Source organism: Centrocercus urophasianus, unplaced genomic scaffold, assembly GCF_019232065.1.
Source record: "Centrocercus urophasianus isolate 14NV4802_14NV808 unplaced genomic scaffold, USGS_Curo_1.0 seq_12, whole genome shotgun sequence".
Classification (NCBI taxonomy): domain Eukaryota; kingdom Metazoa; phylum Chordata; class Aves; order Galliformes; family Phasianidae; genus Centrocercus; species Centrocercus urophasianus.
In genome coordinates this window covers 48779782-48805492 of record NW_024884364.1, presented here as the reverse complement: position 1 = coordinate 48805492, position 25711 = coordinate 48779782, and the positions used below count along the sequence as shown (strand labels likewise).

Below are 25711 nucleotides of genomic sequence, written 5' to 3'. Positions count from 1 at the left end.
AGCTGTGCTTTTAATGCATGTTCTTCTCTTTCTTCTCTCCAAACTGCTACATTTTATGAAAATAAGTGTAGGCTGAAGATACTGCTTCTGTTTTGCTCTGATTACTGAACATTGTGATTTTTTTTTTTTTATAGACAGTTAAATTATACTGAAGTTGACCTATGTGATGCTGTTCTTTCTTTCTACTTTCTCAGACTACCAAATGCAATATAAACAACGTCTGCCATGTAAATACTGTGCATTACCTGGAGCAACTCTGCTTTGTAACTGTGAACATAAGTGGGTTCTGTTTGTTTGTTTGTTTCATTACACGGTGATAAATGAGAGGATGCAATTTTGCAGTATTGGATTACTGGTTATGTTTTAGTAATACTGCCACTGACTGTAAGGTATGATTTCCAGTAGCTCTAAGAAGAGCTGCTAACTTGTATTTTAGCACAGTAGTAGGTTATGTTGACTCGCTCGGATACCTACAGAGAAATTCTGTAGTGTCTGGATGTCATGTTTTAAAGATGAAGTTCAGTAGGCACAGGAGAGTCTTGGATGACTTTTGCATATTCCTTTTCACTGTAGTAAGGAAACCATTTATCTCTCCTTAAGTTGAACAGATTGCTCAACAGGAACCCACTTTGAGGCCAATGTGGATGCCAGTCTGTAGTGAAACAGGTCGGAGATACAAGTAGTTAGATGTTGAAAAGATTCTTTTAACTACTGGTGCAATGGCAGCATTCACAGAAGGTTCCTGTTCTCACCTGAATAATCTCATCCACAGAGAGAGATCCGGAGAGGTTCTCTCTGGGAGTTGGTGCAAAACTCTTCTGGAAGCAATTTCTTTGCAGACAGGTGCAGACATGAAAAGGACCGTTACCCCGTTGTAGTGCACTGCGTTGTGTACCTGGACCAATCCTGTAATGAAATTGTTGTGTCTGAGTTGAGGTCACATGGAGCTACCATGTTAAAGGACCTGCAGCTGACCTTCGTTTCTTTCTCCTAGTTCTGCAATTTACTCTTTGGCATCTCACAATTACTTGCTGCTATGTTACTTGGACAAGTGATCCCTTTTGTCCTTACTTATCCCTCAGCCATAACAATCCCAAAACTAAACAATTCCCAAATAAATTATGCTTGTCTTTAGCTTGGAGAAGTGTGCGTTGTTTTATCTGTGGCATTTTGAAGATTTTACATATTGTGGTTACTCTGAAATGTGTATGTGAAATGTGAATAATAATATAATTACAATGTGTTTGTATACAGTACTTTGATTTAGCTCTTTCTGATAAAGGTAGCAATATTGTGAATGCTATATATATTTTCCTTTTCACAGGACGATTGTGTAGACACCATTTTCTCCTTTCCTTTTATAAACCTGTTGAGAGTCTCTCACCCCAGGAGCCTGAAGATGGTTGCCTCCCAATGTTGTATGTAAATCTGTAAATAACTCCACCGTTGCTTTTTTGAAAAAAACCTGGTGCTAATGTTTTGCCTTTGGCATCCTGGAGGTGGCTGTTTTTTCACCTTACGTTGTTCTCAATTTTAGGATCTCTTTGTATAGTGAGACTTCCACTATGTTCCTCCAGTTGTTTGGATCCTGCAGCCCAGAGTGAAAATGTACAGTTTTCCTGCTTAACACTTCACACTTACCTACTGAAAAATGGCATTGCTTGACTTTGAGAAAATAAACTGTATATTTCAATGTACGGACATACCCTGTGTGTGCAGTTTTAACTGTGAAAACCTGCTGTTCTGCTGCGTGATGCTATCCATTTCATAGTGCATTTCTGCAGTGCTTATGGCTTTTAAAGGCCAGTTTGCTTTCTCTTCACAGGCTGTTCAACGTGTAGATTAATTGGTCATTCTCAAGTCCCCAGTACACGTACCAGAAATTCAGGGCATTCAGATTTTTCTGCTTAGGTGATTACAGCTTCACTTTCACCTTCATCCTGTGTTTAGAATGATGCTTTGTGTGGAAATGTTTGGAGTTGGTTATTCTCAAATTTTTTGCAAGATGACTGTGAATTCTCCATCTGTAATGGGCTTCCATGGCAACTTTTAATTTCATCTTCTGTGTACCTGGACCAAACCTGTAATGAAATTGTTGTGTCTGAGTTGAGGTCACGTGGAGCCACCATGTTAAAGGACCTGCAGCTGACAGGGAAACAAAAAGAAGTGTATGCATATTTTTGTAGCACAGATGACCACAGATAACACACTGTGGCTTGATAAATCATCATGGATGTGAACTGTCCATCAAGATCTTCATTGTAGGAACTATGTGGGAAAAGGAAGTTAAGGAAGGTAAAATACGAGGGTATTTGTGGGGTTTTTCTAAATCTCCAGTGGTGCTTTTACACATTCTTCTCTCCCTGTGCAAGTACACGTGCACCCCTCATTGTGATAGGCTTCCAGGTCACTTGGTCTAATACAGCATTACAGCTACAGGCAGGTCTAGCATTGTGTACTGCTATAGGCTGGGGAAAAAGATTTGGCTCCTTAACTGAAATCAGGCTCTTTATTTTGTGTGTAGGGTATTTGAGACCCTCAGATTTCACCTTTTCACTGTGGTCTTTGCCTAATGAAGCTCTGCTGATCAATTTTGGAGTATCTGTCTCAGTTTCTACAGATTAAGTAATCTCCTGGCAGTCCAGAAGCAAAGCCTTGCAAGGGCTGTGCAGTAAAGCTTTACATATTTAATGGTGACCAGTCATTTACTGCACAAGTTCACAGATTTTTTCTCATTAAGGTTTCTCAGTCGTGGGGTTTTAGAGTATAAATAGTTTTCCCGCTTACTTGGACAGAGCCTACCCACACAGTTATTTAAAAATAGTAACAATTACAGCTTGAAAGGACTAGGCTACATGTTGTCAATTATGTCAGCAGTAGTAAATTGGCCATCGGATTCACTTACCACAGTTCTAGTCCATACCTTAACTAATTACAATGATCCACGAGTAACAAGTTGTGTTACCCTTGTGGTTTAAAACATCACCTCTAAAATCCTGGGTTTCATTCTCCCTACCTCCTGTTTTGATATTTTTGTCTATGAATAACACAATGCTGTTTAAAGCAGGTTAATTTAATGTATCTAAGGAGAAGATCTGAATGGAAATAAATTCAATGTAGTTCAAATAGCGCAAGGCTTCTCTCCCAGGCTGCCGCAGCACCTACAAGCAGAGTAGTCTCCTAAGTCTGGAGATGGCCTTGATACTGGGCTGTGCTATTCACTCCTGCCAGGCACTCCAGGTTTAGAGGTAACTACTGCTATGAATCTAATACTCATTTTCTCTTCATTTTTTTCTGGTTACAATAAGCTGCTAGCTGATGAGGTTAAAAGCAAACTTGGCTGTTAATGTTATCCATTGTTTCTGCTATCCATTGTATCTGCATTGTTTCTGGCAAAGCTTCCTCATGCTGGTTGCTGCTATGGATGGGGTACTGGGAATACGTGGACTAGTAATGCAGTGCTTTCTGTCATTCTTTCCTGGGATGAAGCAGGACAAAGAATTCTATGCACTTCCTGCTCAAAAGGCTCGAGTCCATAGCCTAAAATACCCTGGCACCATTAAAGAATGATCAGATTCCTACTACAAATCCACCTCTGTTGAAACGTTCTTATTTGCTATTCGTGACTGCCTGTCCTGACAAAGGAGAGCATTTAAGTAAGGAGTTTTGTGAGAGTAGCTCCAAAGACTTACGAAGATACAGAAGAACTGTTTTTGGTAAGAGAAATTCCCAGCAAAATGGTAGCTTAAGATGAACCTCCATGCTGCATGTCACAGGTGAGAATACTCAAGAGTTTTGATCTCTGCTAATTTATTTCCATGGGGTTAATGAAAGAATGGCTTCTTTTAAGTATATGCTAAGTTGTAACTGAGTTAACTAGGCCTTACTTGCTCCAAGTATCCTCTGTAATAGGCTCAAAAAGCTGGCTGGTAAATTAAGCTTGTGTCTTTACTAAATAGGAATGCAGTGAGCAAATGTAGAATAAATAATAAGCAGTGGAAGATGAGATTATTTGTCTCAGTGTCCAGATAGAAAAGCGTGATTTGTGTGAACAATGTTCACAGCCACTCCCCAGGATTCCAACTGCAGCAGCTTTCACGCTCAGGTGTGTTCCTCCAAACATAAAAAGAGAAATGGGACTGTGGTGATGGAGGTGACCAAAGCTGATCTGAAAGGGGTGGAGCGGGTCGAATGCTTTTTATTAAAAACCAGATGATATGGATCTGAAGGAAGTGAAAACCAAAAAAAAAAAAAAAAAGCAGAGTAGGTATTCCAAAGGGAGAGAGACTAAACAAGCATGAAAGTGTGTCAGGCTGTGAATTTCCTGCTTGCCTCTTTCTCTACATATGAGACAGAAAGGCCCTGTTCCTTTTTTGTACAGCAGGCATTTCTCATTACTGCTGTGGAAGAAATCCTCAGAGCATCGCTGAAATTTAAATGGATGGAGAAAAACTCAGAAGAATTCTGCATTGCCTCGGGCATGCCTGGAGGACACCACTGTGCTGTCATTCAGGTGCACCCTTTCTTGACTCCAGAGGCACTGGCACACAGCTCTGGCCCTGATGGGCACTCACCACTGAGGAAGGAGTCATCCTTTCTTTCAGTCTATCCTAAATTCTCTAAGCAGCCCTGTTTGCTAGGCACTCAAGGTACTTGAACCCCCTGCACTGTGTGGTGCCCATTTTCCATCTTGTCTCTTACCACTAATAGATCACTTACCAAGTGAGCAGCCTGGCTTTTCTCTGGGATTTTGCTTACACAGTTGCCACCTATTAAGAGCTTACTTTATCATTAGGCCTCTGCTGGGGGGCAGAGCAATATCCAATTCCTGCTTAAGCTGCATGCCCAGAAAGCAAACCAGGAATAGAGCAAAGGGAAGGCCAACGTATTCAGCCTGAGCGCTTGGGAATCAATAAGGAGAGGAGGATCCTGACTGTCTGGACCATTTGCACAGTTCACAATAGGCAATTGGTGAATTAAAAAACAGAAATGGTCTAGGGAGAAGAATCCTCAAAATCTACCTGATTGCCCCAAAACTACCCTCCAAACTTCAGGCTCTGATTGAGCAAGACAAAACTCCTAATTTAGGCATTGAAATAAATAAAAGATGGGATTAATCCCTACTTTAGGTGCCAAGCTCAGCATTAAATCCTAGTGTCAGAGCTGAAAGCCCAGCTGCCATGGTGCACAGTGTTAATTGCAGGTCCATATGTCAAACACCTCTATGCACTGCACCCTTTTGGTGTGGATACAGACTATGTACCCCAGGGTCTCAGAGCTGGGGAATCTTATTTTACTCTGTTTCCATAACACTCCCTGCATCTTTGTATATATTTATACTTCGAGAGTTAAACAAAACAGCATTTTCTCTGATTTTCACTGCAAGGTGGAAAAAAAGCACAACTCAGGTTGGTAGAGTCTATCGTCACACTGGTTTTGCAAAGGTGGAATTCTTCTCACCAGCGTTTTTATGCAATGGGCAGTTCCACCACACAAATAGGTGATTACAGAAGAGGCAGAACAGTATTGCCACATGTGTGGCAAATGATAAAGAGGAAAGTTGTAGAGGGCGAGGTTGTTGTTTGGGTGCACTAAAGCAAATTGCACTTCCGTATGGTGGCATGTAAGGCATTAGTCAAGCAGCAAATAGCAGACATTGCATGGATGGGGTGACAGAATTACACCCTGAAGCAAGGACTTTAAAACTGCATGGGATCACAGTGAATTGTCAGCTAATATGAGCTCTGTACTCTAGAAGTGCTGAAATAGTACCTTGAAAGGGAACAGGATAATGAGGAAAGTAATATCCTGCCATACGGTACTAGTGAAAACTTTCTACTAAGTTGTATTTAATTCTGTTATTCACATCCAATGTGAAGATACATGGGAAACATGAGAAAAGACTCATTTAGGTTATTAGAAAGAGTCTATCTGATAATAAAAATACCAAAGAGCATTCATTGATCAAAGCTGAGATTTGAAGTGTACATGTCATGCAGCATCGCATACAAAAGGAAACTCCTTTGCAGAGAATGTCATAGCAAGAGCCACTGAGCTCAAGTCAGAACGTGAAAATAAAAATTAGATGCAAATGCCTTTGTCAGGAATACAGTAGTGGTGTCAGGAACCTCAGGGAATGATGCAGTATGAAGGTCAGATTTTAAGTCTCTGGAAGCCAGGAAACTTGGAATAAAATATTTACAGTCATCATAAACCCACTATTCGTGTTTGAAGTTCTTATTTTGCGTGATCACATACCAACGTGCGACTACTTTGGTAAATATTTATACTGCCAAAGGTTTTATAGCTGGGGTCTTAAGAGAGCAGAGCTGATTACGACACGTGGCTTTCATAGAACAACAGGTAACGTCAACAGTGGGAGTCTGTGAGCCCTCAGCTTTCAGGTGATGCTGGAGTGTTCTGGGCAGCACGTTTTGGTCAGTTTTTTCCTTGGTTAATTAAATTTGCCAACAATCTTGTGATTTTTTCTTCCATTACAGACCACCTTCACACGTGCAACTACAGGAATTGGTTCGTTGAAAGATTACAGCCATTCAGCATCCTTGTTCAGCTATGATGGTACCTGAGGGGCGTAAGGGCAGGAAAAAGCTTTTATGATGACAGTAAAGACTGGGAGGATCATCTCATAGCTGGCATCATAACCATAGAATGAATCACAGAATCATAGAATGGCCTGGATTGAAAAGGACCACAATGATCATCTAGTTTCAACCCCCCTACACGGGCACGGTCGCCAACCACCAGACCAGGCTGCCCAGAACCACATCCAGCCAGGCCTTGAATGCCTCCAGTGTTGGGCATCCACAGCCTCCTTGGGAAGCCTGTTCCAGTGCTTCAAATGATCAGGTTCAATTTCAGCTATTGAGTCGTGAATCATCAGTTGTTCTCCTAGAGCTGTGCTTTAACAGTGCCCTATTATTTAAGCAGGAAGCTGCACTTCAAAGCTTTAAAGCGCCATACATTACCAGGTAAAGGTTTGTATTGATATCTCACTTGCGTTCCCATTACTGGAAATTTATTGGAATTTGATTTTCTTGTGACTTCTAACGACTGATAAGTAGAAGCTACAAAGTCAGTTCCAGTGAAGGGGAAAAAGCCTGGTGTTTTGGCACTGCAGTGCTTTCACAGCACAGAAACAAATCCAGGGCAGAGTGAAAACTGAGTGTGACATGTTGATATCCTCCTCTCATCAGGTGGTCTTCTCCACTGGCTCTGGCATGTCAACAAGCCTGAGGAAAATGTCTTCGTTAGCTTTCAGTGACCTACTTTTTTGTATCTGCGAATAAGCAGAGAACTGCCCAAACTGCAAGCTGATTTTAGAAGCCCTTCATCCTGTGCGTGTGAGCTTTTGTGCTCTGCATCTCCAAAAAAAAAAAAAAAAAAAAAAAAAAAAAAAAAAACAATAATTAGCACCATTACCCCCCAAGACAAAGAAAAAAACCTTGTTTTTAATCAACCCCTTGTTGAGTTGCGATTACAGCAAAGTCACACCTCTCAAAATTATTCAGTCCGTAACTGACACATGAATTTTGCTTCCAAAAGCTGAGCCCAGTGGAAATTCCTGCAAGTCGTCCATCTCATCTATAGGGGCAATCCAGGAGAAGCTGAGGCCAAAAGAACAGTTGTTCTGTGTCACTCTGAGGAGAGTAAGGTAGCAGTGATGGTGAATGAAAGGTGTTTGACACAGTTTGTGTAACAATAAACAAATATTCAGTCATGGGTATTGGTATTATTGCTGTGCAAGTTTGTTTGGTATGGGCTTCTCAGCCTTTAAGTACCTAAAATTACCACTGAATACTGCATCGTTTGCTAGGAGGGAAAACATATTTAATGCCTCAATTAATGTCAGAGTCTGATGGAGTGTTGCACTAGAATGTTGGTCAGAAATTCAGAAACAGAAGGAGCAGGGGATAGTAGGTACTGAGCACTGAGGGTGGTGACACACTGGAACGTTGCCCAAGGAGGCTGTGGATGCCGCATCCCTGGAGGCATTCAAGGCCAGGCTGGATGTGGCTCTGGGCAGCCTGGTCTGGTGGCTGGTAACCCTGCACATAGCAGGGGGTTGAAACTAGATGATCTTCGAGGTCCTTTTCAACGCTGGCCATTCTATGGTTTTATAAAAGAGAAAGCAAAGCCTCCAAAATGCAATGACGTGATAGAAACTACATCTGAAACTAGTACTGAGAGACAGCCTCAGTCCCCTTGTATGTGCAAATGAAGATTTTAATCATTCTTTTCTTGACCTAGTGGATCCTCTGGATCCTTGCGTCCTGGATCCAGAGAACTTCCCAGCTGATGGGGTCAATTGTCAAAGCAAGCAGCATCTGCTACCACCAGATAACAGGGTGAGTATGGTTTGGGGTGGTGAGGAGTACGTGGTACTGTGTCATTTGCTCACTGAGCACGGCAGCAGGTGTCTCTCTTTAAAGGTGAGCCTTGGGCAAGCTCTGACCACTGATTACTCCCAGCTTTAGTTGGGTTTGGCAGGGCAAAGTCACGGTAATAAACTGCCAGGGAGCAAAAGCCAAGCCCAACAGCCTTTGCCGTGTTAAAAAAGAGCACCCAGGCCCAGGGTCATGTTTAGGAACACATGAGGATCTTGCTGTACCCATCCCACCATTGGTGGCCACCTCCACCTGGCCACAGCAGCAGCAGGGAGTGGCCTGCCTTCCTGGAGCATCCCAGCCTGCTCTCCTACTGCTTTTTACCCCACACCTAAGGCATGCACAGTGAAGTCTCAGGGGTTTTAACCCTTTTAAAGGCCAACTTCCTCTTGGATATTTATTATTGCAACAGCGTGCAACTGTCCAGCAGCTATAGATGTGTCCAGAGGGTTGTTTATGAATGTAGGCCCCTACAGTGGGGTAATGCTTTCTGCGAGTGATTGTGCACCCTATGATCATGTAAAACCTCACCTTTCTGTACCTTTCAGTGTTATTTAATGTGCTGCTGACAAAATTTAATGTGCTAGAGATGTGGCTTTGAGGAGACCTGCACAAAGCGGACAGATAATCTGCTACCTCTGGGCTAGAAAGCACTTTGTCACAGGCGTCATTTGACAAAGTTGTCTCACCTCTGAATTTCCCTGGCTTCAAGGGGCAATTTAGTTTGGCTATAAAGGCATACAGTCAGACAGGCATTTGTGAAAATATTCTTCATCGTGTTGCACCTGTCCTCAGGCGCAGCATTGGGTTTGGAGAGAAGTTTGTCTGATGATCTGCAGACAAAGAGTGAGGATGCAACAACCCTAATCCCAGTTCACCCATCACCAGCTGGCATGCAGGAACACAGCTGGATTTCCTGGTAGAAGTAACCTTTGTCTTGAAACAAAAGGCAAGAAAATACTTGTGCCTCAATTTCTGAGTGGTCCACAGGGTCTGCCTGCTGCCTAACTGGGACCATTTGCTCAGCAATGTATCTTGCAAAGCATCTTGGTTTCTGCCTGTTTTTTTTTCAGTATGGCAAGCAAAAGGAAAATATCTTAAAACAAATATTTCCTGTTTTGTGGTATTCAGCAATGAAACTGTAAACCACAGAAGGGACTGGGCCTGATCTGAAGGCCTTTGAAGTCGGCAAAACTGTTCCCACTGATTTCAGCGCACTTTGGCCAAAGTAGGAACAGAGCAAATGCTTCCTGCTCAAAAAAGCATTAACCTTCGGTGTTTAAAGAACAGTAAAATCTGACGTGTAAGAAGTGTTCTTTCAAATAAGGCAGTCAGAAACTTCATTTAATTTTTGCCTATTTCTCATCAATTTGCCACTATTTCTTTAAAAACGAATAAAATGTCTACAGAAGTCATAATCATGAATGAGGAAAGAGATTTTACACTCCCATTTGCTGCTTCCATTCTGTTTTGTGTGCACTATATTTCTCACTAATGTGATGAAGCTTGATTTGCTGGCTATTTTATCAAAGGGCTATAGACTTCCAGTTGATTTACACTTCATTGCACTGATGTCATTTGACAAATACATCACAAATGTTATTTATTTATTTATTTTACATACAGTTTAATCTTTAAATACCACAGTGGTCTTTTGGGACTGGGAAGAACTAGGTCAGAGATACAGATGTACACAGATTTGAGCAGCAAAGAGTTGTTCTGTTGCTGCTTCAACAGCCTGGTTGGGCAAACAGCCTGTGTGCCGTATCTTCACACATGAAATCAGCAATGGATTTGCCGGCAGATTTTGTCTCACACCATTATGAAATCAAAGAAAAAAGAACCTGTCTCCCAGCTGTCTACTGCCCAAGGATGCTGTCCTTCCAAATCAACAGACCCATCATAATGTCAAAAAAAGCCATACTCAAGTCTAATATATGACAACAAGCTCATTAGGGACTCAGTGTGTTGGTGCACAGCCAGTAGTGATGAAACACCTCCATTGGCCACATTCTGCATGGGACACCAAGCCCCAGTGCACTGCAGAAGAGCCACGGCCCACGGAGCCAGGCTGTTACCTGCACCACAAACAGTGAATCATCATCAGCTGGGAGATACCGCAGGAACTGGATTAAAGGTGATGTGGAGAACTGAAGGATACTTCAGTGGCTTAATGCCACTTCACAGCCTTCTTTGGTGGTGGTAAGGAACAGTCATAGTGCTAATTACAGGTGAGAAGAGTTTTTCAAGGAGGGTTTCCCTTTTCAGTATATTTCTCCTGGGAAACAAACTTCCTCATCTTTCAATACCAGCCCTGGAAATTCCTTGCCTCTGCAGGAGCCAGTGCATCTTTTAGAGATTACAATAATTTATCCTAGGTTTCAAAGAGAGGAAACCAGAAGGAAGAGGAGAGCTCTCCTACTGTTCAGAAGGAGAAACATTTACATTCATAGGAAAGCCACAAAGCGAGACAAAAATATAAATTAAATTAAAGAAATTAATTAGTGTGCCACAAGTGTGGCACTATTTGCATTGAAGTATGCACACTGTCAACCACAGCCCAACAAGAGAGCCATTCCACTTGAGTTTATCCTTGGTAACCTCTTCCTTCTCCCCTACATTTCTCGCTGCTGCAGAGCTGCACTGATTACATTACCTGTGTAAATACAGAAGAAAACTCTAATAAAGAAGAAAGGGTTACGAAATCACTTTATTCTCTTTCAAATGAAGATTCTGTGTCCTTCAGGCTGTCAGACCAGGGGCACCATGGTGGTCTTAAGTAGGAAAAGGATATGATCAAATAGGCAGTTCTTCTGAAAGAGTGTCTTACAGAAAACTGAGTTTCACATGAGAGTTACTAATATACTTTGGTAGTGTTTCTAATTGCAATTAGAAATGATGCCATATGGTAAAGCTTACATATTTTTATAGTATGTTAATGATTAACTGACTCTTTCCATATTTATTGACTTAGTGGGAGAGTGACAAGGAACTGCGAGGTACCTGTTTGGTAGCACAAGATTTGCAGGGGCATTTATTTTCACCTCTCTTCTGGAACTTGCTGCACCCAGCTGACACTGCTTCAAAGCCTTGGACAACGCTCAGTCCCACAGAAGTAAGTCTGCTCTACTTTTTATACGACTTCTTTTATGAAGTGCTGATGAAGAACAGATGGGGAGATATTTAAATATTTATTTGTGTCCTGTAAAGAATGTTTTCCCAACTGAGAATTGAAGAATTAAATTTTTGAGCACTAGATCATGGGGATATTGCTAGGAAGAGACCTTCTTAATTGCTCTGCTGTAGTTTTTTTCCTACTTCCTTTTTGCTGCAAGACATGGATTGAGCAAAGGATTTGGTCAGTAAGCCTTGTCCTGTATAGGCCAATAAAGCTGCATCTTGGCTATAAAACTTCACAAAAGTGGGATTTGAATGTTAATTTCAAAATGCATGTGGTGCCTGGCAACATCTACAGCTAAAATATTTGCTTAAAACATTAAAAAAAAAAATCTAAAGTAAATTAATTGCTGCTTACACAAGCTGGGAAAAATAACCTTGTGCATATTTTGTATAGGAAGAGTTTATCAGGCACTTTCTTGTCAAGGTGGTTACAGCTGCAGCAGAACTCCTATAGCAGGGCTGTTCAGCAGCAGATGGCAAAGGAGGGATCTTACTTAGCTCCTCTGTTGTTACGATTTTTAGTGTATTTTACCCTAGCTGTGCTAGCATTTACAAAGAAACAAATATTGTCTCTTACCATTTTGGAAGGCTCTCTTTTCAACCACCCACCCTCTGCCTCTAAGGAGAATCTCGAGTTGCCGTGTGAGGGCTGTGTGCTCTTCAGTTCCCCCTTCACTGGCAGTTCCTTATGAGGCACAGGGAGTGCTTACAGCTCCTGACTGGGTGCCGTGCAGCGTGTCCTAGCCTGATGCTCACGATGTTGCCAGTATTCTTCACTTCTCCCACAGACAGCATCTGGTCCAATTCCTTTGGCTGGATGCTGACTTGTCTAAGAAACTTCTTCTCATGCCCTCAGCCCATGCTCAGTGCCTTGCTCTTCCTGCTCTGTGAGCTCCTGGGGCCTGGCCGTGGCTGCCTCCTGATGGCATAGCTGTGTTTGCTTTGTGCCAGGCAGGCCCGCGGGTTTCCCTCTCCTCGATAAAGCTTCCCAGGAGGATGCCATCTCAACACAGCCGGAGGAGCTGTTCTGTTTTTCCAGCAGTTGTAATTCTGAGCAGATTCTACTGTTCTGCTTAGCCTTTAGTTGGCTCCATTCGAGCCTCAAGGCAAAGGCGAAACAATCCAGTAAAATATACGTAAATCATAGTAAGACCTATGATAAGGAGTTGTCCTGGTTCAAACCTACTGCCATCACACCCCATGCAAGTCTGCAATGTTTCCTCATTTTGATTTTTAGCTTAAGATGGGCTCAATCTCAGGAAAGTAAAGTAGGGCCCAAAAAACCAGTGAGCAATATTCAGAAATTATTGGTTTCACTTCTTTTTGGCATTAAAGCAAACCAAACAAAATCTGTTCCCAAAATGGACAGAGAGCTTTTACACAGCTCAGTCTCACTGTATTCTTCCTTGGTGGAACAAATGTGCAGGCTGCTTTGGTTTGTTTATTTTGAAACACGAAGAGGGGAGAGCAGTGAAGTAGTTCATAACACTGGATGTGAACATACGAGAGGAAGGGGATGTGTGGAGTCATAGAACTGTTTGGGTTGGAAAGGATCACAAAACGCACCCCTCCCAACCCCTGCCATGGGCAGGGCTGCCCCCCACCAGCTCAGCTGCCCAGGGCCCCATCCAACCTGGCCTTGAGCACCTCCAGGGATGGGGCACCACAGCTTCTCTGGGCAGCTGTGCCAGCGCCTCTTCAACCCTCTGAGTAAAAAAAAATCCTCCTTTAGCCTAAATCTCCCTTCTTTTGATTTAAAACCATTCCCCCCTTGTCCTATCGCCATCTGCTCGTGTAAAAAGTCAGTCTTCTTCCTGCTTATAAGCTCCACTCAAGTACAGGAACACCACATTTATGTCTCCTCAGAGCCTTCTCTTCTCCAAGCTTAACAAGCCCAGCTCCCTCAGCCTTTCTTCATAGTAGAGGTGCTCTAGCCCCCTGATCACCTTCTTGCCCTCCTCTCGACTCACTCCAACAGCTCTGCATCCTTCCTGTATAGGGGGCCGCATGCCTGGATGCAGTCCTCCAGATGGGGCCTCACAAAGGCAGAGCAGAGAGGGGCAATCCCCTCCCTCTCCCTGTTGGCCACCCTTCTTTTGATGCAGCCCAGGATGCAGGGCTCCAAGCGCACACTGCTGGCTCACGTCCAGCTTTTCGTCTGCCAGAGCCACCAAATGCTTCTCTTGCAGGCTGCTCTCAATGAGTTCTTCTCTCAGAGTGTGCATGTTTCTGGGATTGCCCCGGTCCAGATGCAACACCTTACATTTGGCCTTACTGAATCTCCTTATGTTCACGTGGGCCCATTTTTCAAGCTTGTGGATGAGTGCGTGGATGGGGACACTCTTTTATGCCACCCTACGACTTGAGCCCCTGGCACAGGAGCTCACTTTGGGAGGGGGTCTGAGACCCAGTAACCTGAAAGGCTCACTTACATTTAAGTGAACTAATTAAGGAAGCATGCTAGCTAGTGTCTTTTTTTCCCCTTTTTTAGCTTCCTCATTCACCTCCAGGGTTTTAATTTTTTTTTTTTTTTTTTTTTTTTTCAGAACCTTAAGACAGAACCTTTAGAAAGCAGATTTGAAACCCAGCTGATGCATACACACCACTGAAGGTAATTCAAAATGGAAAAATGGTTTACATAGGGCCCTAGTATTAGGTCCAGAAGTGAAATGTGTTTCACAGCTCTGAGAATTGTTAACACAGCCACTGCCCTCTGTCAGTATTACTGGTAACTGGAAGTAGAAGTGTTGACAAAATGTGAAATGCAGCTCCATTTTTCCTGCAACTATCAAGCGATGGGACGAAGAAAAGATCTTTATCTCTCAGATGGTAGCATTCCATTTTATTCTTTTCAAAGGTAAGCTTGAAGCACTGGTGACCCCCCAGATCACCATGTTGCCATGTGGTAGCTGAGAGAGCGGTTTGCTTCCATTTTTTCTCCTAGAAGAAAGCCTGTGGCTGCAGGAAAGTCACCACAGCTCCAGGCATCCTCATCTGTTCCTTGTAAGAAGGAGGGGTAGGCCATATGTCATCATGTCCCTGAAATACATTAGCAATAGCTCCACAAACTTCTTGAACAGCTGCCTACTGTGCACTGATTGATATAAAGGAAAATCCACAGCAAAACAGAAAGGATCCTTCAAGATTTTACATTCAGATTGACTCACTTAGCATGTACCACATTTTATTAACCTCTGTCTTTGTGCAAATTTCCCTTGAACACAATCAAGTTTCCATTTTAATTTTAATAGAGTGGGGCATTTGGTTAAAAATATATCCACGAAGGAAATCCCTTCCAAACAAAAAAAGATGTAGTTAAGATTGCAAGTGATAACAGGGGACTGTGAGGGAGGGAGCCAACTATATCCTGGGCTGCATTAAAACAGTGGTGACCAGCAGGGAGAGGGAGGTGATTGTCCCCCCTCTACTCAACTCTTGTGAGGCCCCATCTGGAGTACTGCATCCACACCTGGGACCCCCTGTACAGGAAGGATGTGGAGCTCTTGGAGTGTGTCCAGAGGAGGGCCACTAAGATGTTCAGAGGGCTGGAGCACCTCTCCTATGAGGAAAGGTTGTGGGAACTGGGCTTGTTTAGCTTGGAGAAGAGAAGGCACCTGGGAGACCTCATTGGAGCCTTCCAATATTTGATGGGACTGTAAAAGCGAGAGGGTTTACAGAAGCTGATAGTGATAGAACAAGGGGGAATGGTTTTAAACTGAGACAGGGGAGGTTTACGTTAGATATTAGGAGGAAGTTTTTCACTCAGAGGATGGTGATGCATTGGAACAGGTTGCCCAGAGAGGTTGTGGATGCCCCATCCCTGGAGGCATTCAAGGCCAGGCTGGATGTGGCTCTGGGCAGCCTGGTCTGGTGCTTGGCACCCTGCACATAGCAGCCATTCTATGATTCTATGAGCCTGTGGAAGCTGCTCTCCTTTTTTTGGCTGTTGTGTCCAGAGTTTGAAAAGTAATGTCTCTAGAAGTGCCGCAGGTATTTGGAATGATACTGTTGATGTGGCATTAAAGGTGGAATTGTAGCCCACTCTTAACACACTCCTCTTGCTTCTTTGGGGGAAAGCATTTTGGGTCAGGCCTTGTGTCTCCAGGCACACACACCACGTGAGCCGAGCTGCCTCCTCCTGCCCCATCGGCTTTGTAGCTGACCTTCCTATGAGGTATCTGGCATGTAACCTCTGATTGCTGAAATCTGAAGCTTTGAGGGAACTTCCCAGACAAGAATTTCCCACCAGGAAAGCAGCTAATGGCTCAGAAGACCTCTTGTAGCTGAGTGAGTATGAGTTCATTTGCCTTAGGAGATTTCCTGTAGTCATCACATTACATCATTGTGTTATTCAGATCATACAGGTAATCTTACTATGCTAATTAAATTAACCCCAGATATTTCTCTCCTTACTGAAGCGCAAAATCAGTCAGTAGATGATGTCATTGCTGTCCATGCTAGCGCAGGCTGCCCAGTGATTTGTGCTTTGAACTTTCCACTATAGCTGTAAGCACACAGAGGCTGGACATTGAAGTTTTCATCTCACGGGTCAAGAAAGGACATTTGCACAAGGACCAAGAAGTGTAACTAAAAATCTGTTTAATGAGAATATCAAGTTAGCAGCAGGTTCTCCCATCCCAAAGGAGCTGGGAATGCCCTCTGCAGATCGCTCCTGGCTTTACTGGGACCTGGGAGTGAAATGTCTGCTTTGCCCATGCTCCGTGTCTTCAGAAATGCCACAAAGGCCCTAGGAACAGGGTTTGCTGGGTGTGAGTGGCTTTCCCTAATGCTCTTTCCTGGGGGACCCGCAGCTCCTCTGAGAGAGGCTCGATGCATCCCAGAGGAATGTGCTGGATGGGTAAATGCCGCGTGCCAGACCTGCAGGCAAAGCGCTGAGTGATCCAACAAACATAAAATATTAAATCTGTATTGAAAGATAAGCTTGGAAATGCCTTCTAAGGCAGTGCACAGGCTCCTGATTTATGTGAGATATTTGATACTAAATACAGTCTTATCCAAAGATTGCCCTTAAATCAATCCTTCTGGCGAGTGATGTGTATCCATTCCAATTTGAAGATAGCAGCAAAATCTACAGAATTTATGTTTAAATTCTCAACAACAGAGGCAGGAAACAGAAAACAGATCACTGTTTTGATTCTGATATGTTTTTGTAAGGCAAGTAACTTCCTTGCCAATCTCAACATTTCATTCATTATATTCTTCCCAAGTCCCAATATGAGTAGTCATAAGTACAGGCTTCTATTCATTTTTTCAGAACAGCTAAATACAATAATTGTAATTTAGCTTCACCACTCATCTCCAAAGTACTTCTTTTCCATCCAGATTTTTCTCTAAAAGTCAGCACTACTACATTAGATAGATGAGATCCAGTGAGCAGGTAGCAAAAGGAGCCAAAAAATGAACCATTTCCCATATATGATGCCATGATAAGTAATATAATGTGTTTCTAAACATTTGTACCTCATCTAAGCATGAGACTTCCAACTTTGTTATCTGATTAATTCCCATTGTTTTTAGAATTTTTCTGTAAGCACTGGATTCTTTCATCCTAAGTGTTTTCTTGTTCTGAATTTTTGCTGAATCTCACAGGGAAAAAGAAAAAAGAACTTTTCCTATTTTTCAGTTTTAAAATTTAATTCTTGATATACTTAAATACACCATTTAAGTAATGTAGCATGCAGAGCACTCAGCAGTGGATACAATTATCTAATTTAATTCTGTGAGAAGGTGGGCAAATTCAACCCATAAAGATACATTTTGACACCATACACCTAACAGCTCCCAGTGACAGTGAGCAGCTGTTAGGTGACACTGAGCACTGCCTGTCTTTCATGAACTTGATATCAATCAGTTGACTAAATGGCTGTTAATAGTGCTTAGGAACAGTGTTACAGAAATACGGGCTCTGCGTATTTTAATATGATTCAGATTTGGCCTGTGTTCAACTGATTCAAGCAAAAGTAGAAGGAAATAAACACAAAAATATTTTGATTGCTCTTTTTTTTTTTTTTTTTTTTTTTTTGGTCTAAGAAAGATCAACTGATGCTTACAGAAACAATTGTAGTGTTTCTGTAAGCTATTTTAATGTGGAAATGTGTCAGAAAAAAAAAAAAGCCATTTCTAACTTCATGTGTTGGCAACAATACTGTATGGCTATTAATAGCTGTCATTGTTTGCATATATATATATATAATAATTCTGCAAATAAAATATCAGATTAAGAAAGCATTTATAAATTGGTGTTGTTTTAAGTAGATACAAGTACAAGAGAATATTCTGGAGCAACTTTCTCCATGCCAGAAAGGATTAAATGTACATTTGTAATAATCATAGAATCATAGAACAGTTTGATTTTAGGAAGAAATTCTATACTGTGAGGGTGGTGGGACGTTGGAACAGCTTGCCTGAGAGGTTGTGGATGCCCCCTCCTTGGAAGCATTCAGGGTGAAGATGGATGGGGCTTTGAGCAACCTGGTCTAGTGGGAGGTGCCCCTGCCTGCAGCAGGGGGTTGGAACTAGGTGATCTTAAAGGTCCCTTCCAACCCAAACCATTCTATGATTCTATTATTCTGTCTTGAGTGCAATGGAAACAGGAGAAAAGGTGTTTCAGATTATTTATGGAATATGAGGATCTCTACAACTTTCAGATCTATACAGTGAATTCAAAGCCAGATCTTCCCTGCTAATGAGTCATTCCTGTAGTTATTCAGAAAGCTGTATGAAAGAGGTGGGAAATTGTAGATATTTTTCATTTAAAAAGGCACCCTCAGTTCACACTCAGACTACAAAGTCAGCAAACAAAGACAAAACTTTTTGCTAGGCGAAATAGCCAGAGATTTTTCACCACAGTTTTAGGATGATTGGACAAGAGAAGCCAGGTACCCCCAGGGGTACTGATTGTATGCAGTGCATCTGAGGGCCTGTGGAACATAGTAGTTAAATAGAGGGAGAAAATAACTTGGAAAAAGGTGTGAATTTTCCTTTTGTGGCTGTAAAATAGAGATTGTGAGGGGTGCTATACAGAGACCCTTTCTTCTCCTTCTGATGCAGTGAGATATACAGAATTAAAGCTTAAGTGTTATTTGTCTAGCCTGAGCTTAGCACTTCACTAGAGTTAGGGAGGGGTGACTGCCAGCCTCCTCCACCCATGCATCTCTTGCCTTTCACTGATGTGTGCACCTGGTCACACCATCTTGGTTCTATGCTGTGTTTCCTTCCAGCACTCACCTCTGGCTGCATGGCAAGGCTCATGGCAGAGAAGGCCCCCACATGATGAGCTCCCTGATTGACACCTCTTACCTCCAGCTGGCTTCCTTTGCACTGGGGACAGTAGGCTGGATTCTGTGCACCATTGCCATGGGACTTGTGGAGTGGAGGGTGTGGCACGTGGACAACACCACCATCATCTCCTCTGGCATCGCCTGGGTGGGGATTTGGAAAGTCTGCTTCATCAGTTATACTCACGTCTCACCTGGCTATGAAGAGCAGTTCTGCCATAAATTCAGTGGTTATGACTCCTCCATCCCTGGCGAAATCTATGCTGCTCAGGGTCTCCTGGTGATCGCCATGGTCATGGGATTGCTGGGACTGACCGCCACAATATGTGCTCTGAGGAATATCTATATGGGAATCAGTCATAAAACTGCCATTATCCGTTTCTTCCTGGTGGGTGGCTTCTTCTACGTGTTTGCTGGTCTGTGCGTCCTGATTCCAGTGAGCTATAACTTCTACTCTGTAACGCAGAACCAGAGCATCGCCTTCCCTCCCTCCTACCTCATGCCCTCCAGTCCCGTGGCACAGGAAGCTGGTGCTGCCATTCCCATTGGGATTATAGCTGCCATCCTGCTGCTGCTGAGCGGGATCTTTTCTCTCTCCTACAGATTCCCTGCAACCACAAACACATGAAATCCTGATGGGATGAATTGCTCCATACATTTTCAGAGTATGGTCAAAATATAAGGATGGCAGCAGAAGTGATTCTTCAAATAAGAAACTACAGCATTTTAATCCACAGTAGCCAGCATATGTTGTTATAAGACTGAATTATCATCTTGATTGCCATGTGGGACCAGAAGTTTGTCTTTGAGATCATTGCTGTTGAGCAGCAATGCTAATTATTAAGATTTATCAGTTGTCCTCCTTATATATACATATACAAAGTCTATGGATTAACTTATTTTTTGTGCCAGATGCTTACTGTGTTCAAAGAGCTGCCTCTGATTTAATTGTCCTGTTAGAAATAAGTGGAATGACACGTGAAATACATGGGATGACATGTGAAACGTGAACTTGTTTCTTTCTTAGTACTAAAATATTTTGCCCATTGTTAAACAATATCTGTAGCAAAGTATATTTTGTGGCAAGTTAAGACTTTTGATACAAACAAAATAAGCGTCATCGTGATTGTGTCAAGTGAGTGTTTCCTGAATTGTCTTACAAACATACCTAGCCAATTTCTCCTCTTGCTCCAGGGTACATAAAGAGCTGTTTCTTTATGCTTCTGTTTTTCTTTCAAGCCATTAGCATCTTGTGTTGCAACACGTCTGCCTGTAGGCAAGGTGTGCTCTTAGTTCCTCACCTGTGCAGAGCCAAAAAGTCTGCAAGGGTACGTTTCTTCATCAGATGCTTCCCTGAATCCAAAGGTATTGCAAAAGATGGAAACAGTGTCTACAAGTTACTGCAAAACTGCTGCCAAAATCAGTGTTCTTAGTAACTGGGAATATTCAGTAGAACTTTATAAGTGTGATTCATCTAACCTGACCCAGACATCTGTATCTAAACCAGTCGCTTTAGTCTTTGTTTAGAGTCAGCGCAAAGAGAAAGACAGTCTAGACAGAAAAAGACATCTGTCTAAAATAGATGTCTAGAGTAGCTGGAAGATGACATGCTCCCAGAAAATCTCTCTTTCTCTTAATTCATTGTAATGACTAATAACTATGTTGCTAACAGAGGAGTACACAACCCAACTTTACCTAAACCAGATAAAATTAGGTGAAAAGAATCTGCAGTCTAAGTGACATTCAGTGACACTGAAAAACAAGAAAAGAAGAGAGGAAGGATGGAAAAAATGCCCCAAACGCAGCAATAAGGGAAATAAAATTTAAAAAAAATCAAGAGATTGTATGGGAGGAATGAATAGATAGTGCTGACAAGTTGATGACCCGCTGAAAACAGGCTCTACAAAAAGTGATTACAGTTTCAAAGAGATGTAACAAGAATTTAAGTGATTTAATTGTAGTGGTTTAACTATTCTTGATTTTCTCGTGGAGTCAGGAAAAAAAGAAAATAAAATGTAAAAAAAAAATAAAAAAAATAAAAAAAAAAGTGAAATGCCAGCAAGCCAGCTCATATTGCTTGTGGCTGTTACCCATGACAAGTACTTCTGCTAGCTTTAAGTTGTGGAGACAAAGAACGAAAAGCAACTCAGCGTTTGGCAAACCGCCCCTTTTCTCACCTTCAGGGAGAAAGGTAACTCTCCAGGTTCTCAAACTGTCATCAGCTCTGCTGCCTATGCTTGCTTTCTCCCAGGATCCTGTTTAATATTGCCTCTTTTTGCCCCACCAAGATTGCTGTTACTTCTTCACTTCTGGCTTAAGTGTCACTCCCACTGAAACCATTCTATATGTATATAGATCTAAGGAATGCAGTACTACCTCATTTTCTCCTAGCATTCCACTGTCTCTTCTGCATCTTCCACATGATCTTGTCTTTGTTCTGCTGATTTCCTATACAGAATCCCTACAGCACATTCATTCCCTCTGGTCTTCTCTTTTCTGAACCATCATTTGCAGTTGATGAGGTGCAGTTGTTTGTCTTTGGACTGTTTGCAGTGCTGCAAAGCTTTCTAGTGGTGTACTGGTAAAGGCTCAAGCTTTCATTGCTTGTTTATTCAATATTGTTTGTACTTTGATTTGTACTGTACATCCTGCACTACACTGGTCTGTTTTTTAAATGTGCACATCAACAGAACTGTTTTCTCTTCCCACAGGGATCACACTGATATTAGATATTATCTTTTTGCTGTTATTAGGCAAATAAGATGTATTCACGTGTCAATGCCAATATTTCCCTGCACAAATACAAGACCAATATTCCCTCACAAGGAACTTGAGCTTTAACAGCAAATCACTGATTCTACAACTTTTTCTGAGCTCACATATATACAGAAATGTGTATTAATTTGGTATGTTTACTAAATGACTGGGTTCAGTCCATATTTACTCTTCTTAGCTCAAAGAGAAAGCAACAAACACTACATAGCTGTTTCCCTCTGTTGGTCCATCCTGATGCATGACTGTAAAACATTCACCGTGGGTGAAATGTAGGTGAGGTGTTGAGGAAAATCCCTTGTTAAACACTGACATAGACTACCTAAGGAGGCAGGTGTATTTTAAAACTCAACTTTAGTTAAAAATAAATTTAGATAAATACTGCTATGCACAGCATAGATATGGTTAAGCCTCAGGGCAGAGGAATGGTCTAGCGGAGCTCTTGGTGTCCTTTCCCATTGTACTTCCAAGGTTTCTAATGCAGGAGACTATCAATAGTTACGTGATCCAGATTATACTTTGGTATATAATAAGCTGTAGCCTATGGTCAAATACCAGGGAATATTAAAACTCAGTCATTCCCTGAAGAATAGATAGGAGAGAATAAATTTTAGCTGAAAATAAGGAAGAGTCAAAACTCCTATTGGTCTTCATGGGATCAAGCCTATTTAATCTTAACCCCTCTGGGCTGTGTGATTCATTAAATTCTAGTGGCTGTTTACGTTCATTAAGACTTTCAAACCGGCAGAAAGTAAATTTCCTGTGCTTTTACTTTGTGAGTGAGGAGGCACAGTCACTCTGTGCAAATCTTTGTGATGCATCATTTAGATAATTTTAAAAATTAAATTACCTTTCAGAAGTTCCATTTGTTACCATTTCACTCAGTCTCATACAGCTATTTTAGGGATGTCTGCAAAATCAGACAGCTGAAATGATTGGGATTTAATCAATCCCAGAAAATGCAAAACTTTTCCAAAAGGCTATTTTTAATCTTGAGGACTTCAGGAAGCTAATCTGCAGCCTGCCACCACCATCATTTATAGAAGGACAACTGAGGACAGGCAACGAGCTGCAGCGCAAAGCCAGGAGTCAGTAGTCAGGGCCTCAAGGGAAAGAGATAAGACTAAGAACCGCTAAAGCAAATTTCATCACAGAACAGATGATATCATGAAGCTACATCTCTGGCTTCAGAGCAAACTGGGACCTGCTGCATCTCCAGTGACAGCTCTGCTCGTTCTGTGGGTTCCACCCTGTCTAGGAATGTCTCCACAGTGGCCTCAGCCTACATGTAAGTCAGCCTTTCTTTATTTTTCTGAGTTGACAATAAACAAGTGTCTTGTGATTCGCTCACATGCCTGAACGCACTGCTGGGATAATTATCTGAATACCAAAACCCTCTTTCGATTCTGCTGGATATCCAGGCATAATGACAAGACATCCATCTTTGACCTGCAGAACATACTCCCAGAAGCTATTGTACCACATGATGCATTTTGTTAACCTTATTTCTATTTCCGTCTACCCTACCCATTTATTTGTGGCCACAGACCAAAACGTGTATGAATATATTAAATACTCCTCTAAAAATACTTAGTACTGGAACAAGCTGAAAACACCTAATAGTGAACCGAGCCAATGGTACATGTCTACTGGGATTTCCTTCCTAGGCGAATGTGTAATTCTGACCTATATCATTTTTGTTAAGTGAGAAAGAGGAACAAAGAGACATTGTATTAGAAAGTAGGTCATCAAATTATTTGGATTACATCAATAAACATTTTTTCAATTCAAGTCAGCAGTTTTACATGAAAATAATCTTAACTGCTGACTTTAGGTTCTTCAGTTTATTGAAAACAATGCTAGTCTCAGAAAGCAATGTTTTTGTTGTCACATGGCTTATGGTATATTACAACGAGAGTAAGAGTGTTTTTCAAGAGAGCTATTTTTTGACTTTGGAATGTTTTTCCCCTAGAATGGAAAAACTGAAATGTCATAGGCAATTTCCTGCTCTTTAGGACCTTAAAATACTTCAGGACAAAGAGTTTTTACTTGAAAAATGTAAGTCTAGCTGGCATAGTGTTTAACAGCAAATTGTTTTCTTAAAATAGGAAACCAACGTACATTAAATTAAAGGCTCCCAGAAGAGACATGTTCTCTGTGAAAACACACCTTTTTCAAAACTGAAATGGAATTCCTTTCATTCTTGTCCATATGTGTATGGTCAGATCCAGTATCAGCTAATAAATACATATTTTTTAACCAATATATTTCCTTCCCTCATGTAATCTACTGTATTATTTCCCTTGAATAAGAAAGGTGAGATTGTTCAGTAATTACCACGGTGCTTTGAAGCTGCCAGCAACTGTGTCTAAACCAACTATATGCCAATCAAGAAAATGTAAGTCATTCTCATCTCAGAATTACAAAACCAATAAACACCAATAAATACTGGCTTATAATTTGGAATGGAGTATAGCATACACTGTCAAGCCCCAGTTCCCACAAAGTCACATTCTGCTTTTCTCCTGGGACATATATGGAAAAGACTAGGTGCAAAGTTAACACCCACGATTATATTTTGAAGAAACACATAGAGTTTACGTGGGATTTTGTTTCCAACACCATCCAAGGTTACTACTCATACAAGATGTTTTTCAGCAGCTGAATATGCAGACCCATTATAGGAGAAAGTGGCACATGTGAAAAAATAGATCCTGCTTTGAATGTTGCCAAAATATCGATAGGTATCTGAGATATCTGGTGTGAACAAAAACTATATGTAGAACTGGAATTATTTTACTTCTGGAGATACTGGAAGTGCAAATTGAAACAGCTTCTCATCTTTACACTCTCGGAGGATCTATGTAACATCAAGTAGCTGGCCATTTCCTAGTGAATTGCTCATGTAAAAATATGGCCATCCACATAATGGACTTTCAGAAGGCCTACTGAAATGCTTGCCAGCTGTCCATCTCCAACATGCAGAACAACTGATTTCATTGTACCTCAGTAAACTTTATTCCATCTGAGCCTTGTTATTACAGATATGTGTGAAATATGACCCATAGCTGTTCTGTGTAAGTTTCCTATTTGTAAATTAAATCATAGAATCATAGAATGGCCTGGGTTGAAAAGGACCTCAAAGATGTAGTTTCTCATGTAGTTTCAACCCCCCTGCTATGTGCAACCACCAGACCAGGCTGCCCAGAGCCACATCCAGCCTGGCCTTGAATGCCTCCAGGAATGGGGAATCCATAACATCTCTGGGCAACCTGTTCCAGTGCGTCACCACCCTCTGTGTGAAGAAATTCCTCCTAATATCTAACCTAAAGATAGTATCAACTTACAAAATGTTATGTCAATAAATACATAAAAGATTAGTATAGTGGGTGCTGCAGAAGGCACTGAAATAGTTCTTCTTGACCACTATGTTTTGTTTAGCCTTTCTAAGATATACAGATATATCCCCTGCATGAAGCCATCTGTGATGATATTTACAGAGCAGACAGAATCATAGAATGATTTGAGTTGGAAGGGACTTTGAAGATCATATAGCCTCAATGCCTGCCATGGGCAGGGCTGCCCCCCACCAGCTCAGGCTGCCCAGCGCCCCAACCGACCTGGCTTTGAGTACCTCCAGGGATGGAGCACCACAGCTTCTCTGGGCAGCTGTGCCAGCGCCTCACCAACATCTGAGGAAAGCAGGAAGGCAAGAGGGAGCTCACACAAGTCACCAGACCATGCCCTGTTTGGCTACCAAGAGCCTTCTCTATTGGGCTGGATGCTGGGGGACACCTGCATGCAGAGCTGAGTGCTCCATACCAGCATTTCCAACATCTCCTCCAGTGTTTACAGGTCTATCATGGAGCTGGTATCCCCCATGAAATATTTGCTTGCTCAGTTCCTTCCACTGGCTGATATCAACTAGTATCAACTAGCAGCACTTGGAAAAGATTATAGTCCTTGCTCTAAGCAATTTTAATAAGAGGAATTCTCAAAATCCACATGCCAGCTTTTTCATGCCTGAGGGATGCTGAAAACCCTCCTTATGGTATC

At 41.9% G+C, this 25711-nt stretch overlaps 1 protein-coding gene across 3 annotated transcripts; it reads left to right on the top strand.

Moving 5' to 3' along the window:
* Positions 1–11397: 11397 nt before the first annotated feature.
* CLDN34 (claudin 34) lies at positions 11398–23918 on the top strand. 3 transcript variants are annotated; one of them, XR_006167437.1, is made up of 3 exons: positions 11398–11520; positions 14132–14196; positions 18827–18853. XR_006167437.1 is itself a non-coding variant. In XM_042810969.1 (2 exons), exons 1-2 carry the CDS (start codon positions 14348–14350, stop codon positions 19509–19511), a joined length of 780 nt encoding a protein of 259 aa, XP_042666903.1. In that variant the 5' UTR covers positions 14205–14347; the 3' UTR covers positions 19512–23918. The 3 variants fall into 3 exon arrangements, 1 of the variants encoding a protein (XP_042666903.1); XR_006167438.1 differs by lacking the exon at positions 18827–18853 and adding an exon at positions 15663–15869; XM_042810969.1 differs by lacking the exons at positions 11398–11520; positions 14132–14196 and adding an exon at positions 14205–14442 and having other exon boundaries at positions 18827–23918.
* The last annotated feature ends 1793 nt before the right edge of the window (positions 23919–25711 follow it).

Excerpts from the sequence above, each read along its gene's own strand:
- CLDN34 (XM_042810969.1), top strand. The coding sequence starts at position 14,348 with ATGCAGCTCCATTTTTCCTGCAACTATCAAGCGATGGGACGAAGAAAA. Across the intron at positions 14,443-18,826 it reads CCATTTTATTCTTTTCAAAG|CACTCACCTCTGGCTGCATG; the intron begins GTAAGCTTGAAG and ends GTTTCCTTCCAG.